General features: G+C 36.4%; 1 protein-coding gene across 1 annotated transcript; it reads left to right on the forward strand.

The window, feature by feature from the left end:
- Window positions 1-823: 823 nt before the first annotated feature.
- BO83DRAFT_460479 (MCT family MFS transporter) lies at window positions 824-2,207 on the forward strand (the record flags this gene model as incomplete). The annotated part of the gene is made up of 2 exons (XM_025537210.1): window positions 824-1,174; window positions 1,248-2,207. 2 exons carry the CDS (start codon window positions 824-826, stop codon window positions 2,205-2,207), a joined length of 1,311 nt encoding a protein of 436 aa, XP_025381943.1.
- Between the last annotated feature and the right edge of the window lie 5,996 nt (window positions 2,208-8,203).

Here is an 8,203-nt window from a genome sequence, read left to right on the forward strand (position 1 = left end):
TTACGGTTACAGTGACAAGGTACTGTGTTGATCCTTATGACGACGATGTTGGCTCCGGGTTAAAAGGTCAAAGATGTGCTGCTGCTGCTGACCTATCACTCACTGGCCATTCAGAAAATGTACATGTCCTGCGAGAAAGAGGGTCATATTCCATTTGCCCGTATATGTAGGCCTTTTCTTTTCTTTTCTTTTTTTTTTTTTTTTTTTTTTTTTTTTTTCTTTTTTTCTTTATGTTAATTTGTTTTTCCTTTCCGAGTCGTGGCGCATATGTCGTTGTTGAATAGTTCAGGGATGCTAGAGATTGTCTAACAATAGTTTAGAGCAAAACAAAAGAGAACGTATGAATCATATTATGAAGAGAGCACACAAGAAGAAAAAACGACGGATTGATTCTCATGTTACCTTATGTCCTCATGTTCCGGCTTCCTTCGGGGATCGGCAGAACTCCTCGTGGAGCCGGGACAACGGAATTCCGTCCCCCGAATCCCGACCACACCGGCTCCTGGGGTGTGCGGTCGTCCGGTTTGCTGTCTACTATTGAATAACTATCAAGTACGGAGTAACATCTACCATCATACTGCTACGGGAAAGGACAATATGGTCCCCCGAGCTGATTGAGCGAGAAAAAGCAATCAGCTGTAAGGTGTCGATCACAATTCTGGTTGCGGGTATAAAATGACGAGGTAGACTTGCGGAAAATACCATATGTTGTAGGCTTAGACCGCGAATTTCCCTTCCTCACCAGTCTCGCTTTATTTTAACATCTTGATTGGTGGCATCCTCTATCACTTCCATATTCACACCATCGTCGGATCGAAAAGTCATGGGTGCTGACTGGGAGGCTACCCTGGAGGGCGAGGCGACGTTGAACGTCGAGGCCAGCGCTCAGGGCAACATCGAGGCTGACGGAAGTCAATCCAATGCTTCCATCGGGATTGATCAAGCCCCCGATGGCAGCACCAAGGCATGGCTAGTTGCAGTGGGCGGGACATGTATCTTCTTCGCGACCCTAGGCTTTGCGAACTCTTACGGGGTGCTGCAGGAATACTATATGTCTCACCAGCTTCGAGAATACTCCGCCGACGATGTTACCTGGATTGGGTCGGTTTCCGTCTTTCTCCAATTTGGATTTGGCTCAATTGGCGGGCCAATGTTCGATCGGGTAGGCGCATGGGTAAGTTAGCTGGCGTTTCTCTTCCCTTTAACATATCTTCCACATTCAATCTAATCAAAATTCTTTTAAATAGATCATCCGACCCGCCGCTATCCTTTACGTCTTTGGAATGATGATGACCAGTCTCTGTCACAAGTACTGGCAGTTCATTTTAGCCCAGGGAGTTGTGCTGGGTATTGCAAATGGCTTTCTTCAGTTCCCCGCCATGGCCGCTGTGTCGCAATACTTTGACAAGAAACGCGCCTCTGCCCTAGGTCTGGTCGTCTCCGGTTCCTCCATCGGAGGCGTGGTGGTTCCGATTGCATTAACCCGAATGTTTGACCACACCTCACTTGGATTCGGCTGGTCCATCCGAATCATTGGGTTCATCATCCTTCCCCTGCTGGCCTTCGCATGCGTCACGGTGACAGCTCGACTCCCGCCTCGCCGCACGAATCTGTACATCGCCGCTGCCTTCAAAGACCCAACTTATCTTATGATTCTCGTTGCTCTCTTCTTCATGTTCCTCGGGATGTTTCCTCCTTTCTTCTTCATCCCCACCTACGCCGTAAGCCGCGGCATGAGCGTCACCCTTGCTTCATACCTGCTTGCCATTCTGAATGCCTCCTCGACCTTTGGCCGTGTCATCCCCGGCATCCTGGCAGATCGATTCGGCCGCCTAAACGCCTTCGCCATCGGGGGCATCATCAACGGCATAGTTACTTTCTGTTGGAACCGTGTAGAGACTAATGCAGCATTGATTGTTTATTCGGCTGTCTTTGGCTTCACCTCCGGAACCATTATCTCTGGGGGGTCGGCGGCCTGCACGATCTGCACGAAATCTCCCCAAGATGCGGGCACATATCTTGGGATGGCGTTGGCCATTGCCTCCCTGGCGGCACTGGCAGGTCCGCCCATCGCTGGCAAACTCGTAGATGTCTATGGAGGATACTTAGAGGTTTCCATGTTTTCTGGCGCTACTTGTATCTTTGGGGGCCTTGTGGCACTTCTGAGTAAGGCAACCACTCCAGAAGGGCTTTTTGGGAGAGTATAAGATCTCCAAATGTTACTCTGTTGTCTGTCCACAGCTCTTTTTTACTATCACTTCTTCTCGTTTTGTCCCGGTTCTTTATCCGAATAACTCATTTTAATTCAATCCAGGTAAATTCATGTTCTTATTATTGTAGCTGGAAGCCGAGGAGTAATCCACATCATTCTAGTAGAGATTACACTACTACATGCTATATATTCTTCACTAATGATTACTTGAATAAATTAATATTAAAGTAGTGAAGCTTTGGACTGTGTTGAGCTAAATATTATCAGCTCTAGCTGACCTGTATTGTCTCCTGACACTTTTTTATTGAAGAGATGTATACCTGTATATTCTATAAAAACATATTTTATTATTTGGATTAAAATTAATAACCCTTTTCGTCAGATTACTGCTGATCTCTAGTATTTCTATAAGATTAATTGTATTATAATTAATTAATATTAGAGTGGTTATACCTGACTGTTATACCTTAACCGTAACCTGACCATTAATCAATGATCAAATTAAGATATAAAGTTCACCTTAACCGTATAGTTAAGATCAGATTAAGGTTAAAAGATAGTTATTAACTGTTCTTAACCTTAGGTTAGGAAGGTCAAGTATAGTAAATAAATGAATAATTAATTATAAATTAATTGATGATTTTTATAGATTCTTTATAGTAGTATTTTATCAATAGTAATATATTTAAATATAACTTCTAATTATATGAGCTATTTATCTGTACTAGCTACTCTTACTACACCACTTTAGAATACTAATATAGATAATTAAGTAAGTTCTGTATTAGGCCTTAATAAAGGATTCCAGATAATAAATAAAAAAACTGTTAATTTATTAATAATCAGATTAAAATAAATCTGATAATCTTATATTTATTATTACTTGAATAGTAGTCACTCTCTTATAAAAGTTATATTAGGGGCAATATAAAAGATATATATATAAAAGAAATAATAAATATTATAAAATTTTTAATAAAACTGCGGATATCTATATAAATAGATAAAATACTAGAAAGATAAAAAAAAGATATAATATAAATATAAATATTAAAAATATAAAAATATTAATAAATACTTTAGATTATTTATAATTTATTTCTAGCAAAGAGCAACAGATAGATAATATATTATATTATATTTATATATATTATTTTATTATATAAAAGAAAAAGATATATTTATAATAAAAATTACTAGATTATATATTATTAATTAAACTCTGAGAATAGAAATATAAGTATCAAAATACTGTAAACTATATAATATTTTATTTATATAGATTAAGATATCTCTGTATTAAATATTTAAATTAAATAAATAAAACAAGCCCAATTTTTCAAATAACTAGTAATATAATATTTATAGATAATATAAACAAAACCAGCTCAGAGTATTATATAAATAAATTTTTTAATAAACTAATTAACTGGATATTAAGAAAATAAAAAATAATAATTTTATTTATTATAAAAGCTGAACTTCTATCTCTTATTTAAACTAGTAAGTAATTTCTATAATAAATTTAAATTTTTAAAATTATTTAATTTAATCCAGACCAACCTATTTATATTTATTATAATAACATACAAACTATATAAATTTTGATAAATCTATATTTACCATATCATACAAAACTCAAGTACGTGGATTTTTATAAAAATTAGCTAAAATAATAAATTAATATAAATAAAATTAAAATAAAATAGATTCTAATTAATAAAATACCTGCAGACAGATTAACTAAGCAGTTTAATAATTAAAAATTTTAAAAATTTATTTTATTATTTAAATATAAAAAATATTGAAAGCCTAATTTAAGCAAATTAATAAAATTAATTAAAATAACAGTTTTGTATATATATAAATCTGGAAAGATATATCAGCTGAAAATTATTTTTATTTTATTAATTAAATTTTTATTTATTTATATAAGATTCTTTATTTTTATGAATATCTAGAGTTATTACATGCTCCATATAAAATTATATGGAATATCTAATATTCACAGAATAAATTAGATTTATTTTTTAAAATTTTAATAATCTCTCTTTTATATATGATTTTTATATTATTTTAATCAGTTAATTATAATTTCTTTATTTATTGTTTATTTATGATCCTGGCCTAGATTCATTCACTACAGGCAGTGAATTGAAGATAAATAAAAATTATATTTTTTTATATAAAGTATATAGACTAAGTTTTTTAAATTATTTAAATTATTTAATTTATTTATTATTTATCTAAGAATTTATTTCTTTTTTATTTAGATAGTAAGAATATTTTCTTTTAATAAATTTATTAATTATACTTATCTTTATATATTTTATAAATTGATACCTAGTTTCTTATTTAGGACTAGTATTATGTGATCTAACTATATTATTATTTTATGATTACTACCTGACCCTACCTCCTCTGGTCAAGTAATCAAAGAGATATTATTATCTTTATATTAGATCTTTCTATACCAGACTGCCTATCCTTTTCGGCCTAGTGACCCTGAGCCACCTGACCCTTACTACTTCCATTCCCCCCCAGGGGATCCCGACAAATATTATATAAGATTTAAAAATAATTAAAAATAAATATTTAAAATATTAAGAATAATTTATTAAATAATATTATTAAATAAAATTAATAGAAAATATATTTTATATTAGCTAAGCGCGAAGAGAAGGAGTATTAAAAATAATAAATAATATTAAAATATATAATAAAATAAAAAAAAGAATATATAATATAAAAAATAATAAACTTAATATATATAATTAAATCTGCAGCTAGAAATTAGCTGATTAGATATATTAGGTATATATAATATAAGTAAAAGATAATAAAATAATAACAGAATTATATAATATAAAAAAAAGATAAATAATATTAAAAATTTTATAATTTTTCTTATTTTATACTTTAACAGGATTAATAATATAGAAACTTTTATTTTTATATTTTAATATTATTATATTATTTTATTTCAGTTTTTTTTATATTATAAGTATCTAGATAGTATTTTTAGATATAAAAAATCACACATTTATCTGTATAATATATAAGGAACTGATAGAAAAATTAATATTAAAAATAAGAAATAATATAATTATAATTAAAAATATTAATATATATCTAAAATACTTGCTTTATAATAAATATAAATATAAAAAGTTTTTAATAAGTTGCTGATACTCTGGATTATAATAAATATTATTATATTACAGATATCAAGGATTAATGAGAGACTAGTATTAAAAATATATTTAAAAATATTATAAAAATTTTTTAACAGATATATTAAGTATTAAGAGAATTAATATTATTTAAAATAAAGAATAATATAATTAAATAACAATATTAAAGTCTAGAAAAAATAAAAGATTAAATATATTAAATAATAATAATAATAATATAGAATCAGAATCAGACAGTGGTTTTAACTGGTCTAAAAATAATAAAAAAAAGAAAAAATATAAGAAACTGTTACGGACCCCTGCTAGTTAATCTACTAGTAAGGCGGACTCGCCAGGCAGAAAGCGCCGATAAGGGCAGCGCTCGGGCAAAGCCAAGTTGTTATTTAGTACAATTCCCGATTACCTTTACGACGCCCAGAACGGCCACGCATCACGTGATCACGGTATACACACGGATCTATGGTATATGGTATACCATCCCGGTCTACAACTACCATGGCGGTATACGACAGACCTAATGGTATATGATATGGTATACGGAGGATAGGATATATAAGGACACTCCTTCATGTACTTAGTTAGTTCTGTTCTTCGTGCTCAATAACACTGTCTTTAAGTAACCATACATTTGGAAGCTTAGCGATAGAACACTCGTCCGCACTTACTTACGGATAGCTGCGCGGCACTATCTGGCCTTACTTCTCTTCTCGTGTCCAAGACCAGTTGTCCTTAGATAGTCATCAGCCTGATACTTCCTCGACCCAGTTCGACGGTACGTATACCAGTGAAGCTAAGCTAACCGGGACAGAGAAGCGATCCTAGGGTTTGACACATTGAGCACCAGTCAGTACGAGTGTTCACCAGTTATAACCATCCATCATGTCGACTACTTCAAGTTCACCGCGCACTCCGCAGCAGGGCTCCAGTGCCCAAGGAGGAGGGCAACAGCAAGGCCCGACGACGCAGGAATTGATGGGTATGGTTAGTCAGTTGCAAGAAAGCATCACTGCCCTGGAGCAACGGAACCAGTTACTCGAAGGTCGATTGGCAGTCAAGTCTGTCAAAGTCAGACCACCGGAACCGTTCGACGGCAATCGATCAAAGCTTAGGGCTTTCTTGACCCAGTTAGACTTGTACCTCAACATGAACAAAGAAAAGCTCAAGAATGAGGTTGACAAAATCTTCTTCGCGTCCACCTATCTAACCGGAACGGCGTTCAATTGGTTCGAGCCGTTCATCCGCGATTATCAGGAAAAGCCGGCAAAGGATCAGGACGACGATACCAAACGAATCTTCTCTAGCTATGCCAGGTTCAAGGAACACCTCGAACAGACATTCGGAGACATCGACGCAGCACGAAACGCTGAACGAAAACTATGGCGACTCAAGCAGACGGGATCGGCATCCAAGTATGCCTCCGAATTCTTGCAAGTCATCAGTCACTTGGACTGGGATGAAGACGCCTACGTCGCACGATTTGAAGAAGGACTCAAGATGGAGATCCAAGAAAAACTCATCTGGCAAGAACGACCGGACACATTGCAGCAAATGATCGCAGCGGCGGTCAAGATCGACAATAAATTGTACGAGTACAACACAAAACGAAAGGAAGGCCGATGGACCAGTGGGTCTATGCCTCGACGAAACAACCAACAGGGCTACCGAGCCAATGATAGACGGCCAGCACAGCCTAGAAGCCTGGGATACGAGGATCCCTACGGACCAAAACCAATGGAGCTGGATGCAACGCAGCATCAGACTCGACGAAATGGAGTCTCCAAGGAGGAGCTCGAAAGGCGCAAAAAGGACCGCTTATGCTTTAACTGCGGCAAGGCAGGTCACCAGTCGAAGGACTGCAAGCAGAAACGGCAACAGCCTCAGAAGCAGCTGAGGGCCACAGACGAAGATCGGTCAGAACCAAATGAAGAGGCCAGAGGAGCCTACGATACCACTGGGGTTAGACCAGCAGGAGGTTGGATCAAATCCGCAGTACAGATACGAAGTAGCAAGGAGCTACGCGCCACACAACAAGGACGACTGCTAGTGCCAGTAAGCAGAACGTACCAGAACCGGTTGAGGCAACAGGCCGACACGGATGAGCCAACAGCACCAACAGAACCGCAAGAAATCCACCGACTATCCGAACCATTCGATTGGCCCACGGGAGTCGACGATAGTAATGAGCCAGCTCTAGAGGACGAATACCCGATATAGTTTGGGACGAGTTCGACCTTTGGACGAAGAGTACGGTACTCAGTTGAATGGCCTTGAACCCAGCAAGGAGAGACTCAGTGAGATACCCGATACCCCGGAAAACCCCATCAGACATCAATGAATCATGCCCCATGCGATGGGATGAAAATAAAGAGAACCAGGAAGATGACGAAGGTGACGTCTCTTATTGGTTGGACCGCATCATGAAGGAGTTTAAGGAAATCCAGCGCGATTTTGCCCAGAACTCAAAGAAGTCATGCAACACTGTCCACATTGGGACCTGAGATGTTGGGAAACGCGAAACGAGGATTGGGACAACACCTACAGAGATGTTCCCGTCATCCGGAATTTTGCCCAACATGTGGACGAGATAACACGGACTATCACCACCACCTGTTCAAAGTCAGCCGCAAGGTACAGGTGGCCGGGACAGATCCGAGATGCGATCACAGAACTGCATGTGTATACATTTCAAAGGAAACAAGGGACACTGGAAACACGACGAACTCCTTGGATTGTGTGCTACACGGATATGTGCTCACACATCATGACCAGAAGTACATCGCGACATATCGACCACAAG

The sequence above is a fragment of the Aspergillus eucalypticola genome (genome assembly GCF_003184535.1).
Source record: "Aspergillus eucalypticola CBS 122712 chromosome Unknown BO83scaffold_52, whole genome shotgun sequence".
In the NCBI taxonomy this organism is placed as follows: Eukaryota; Fungi; Ascomycota; class Eurotiomycetes; order Eurotiales; family Aspergillaceae; genus Aspergillus; species Aspergillus eucalypticola.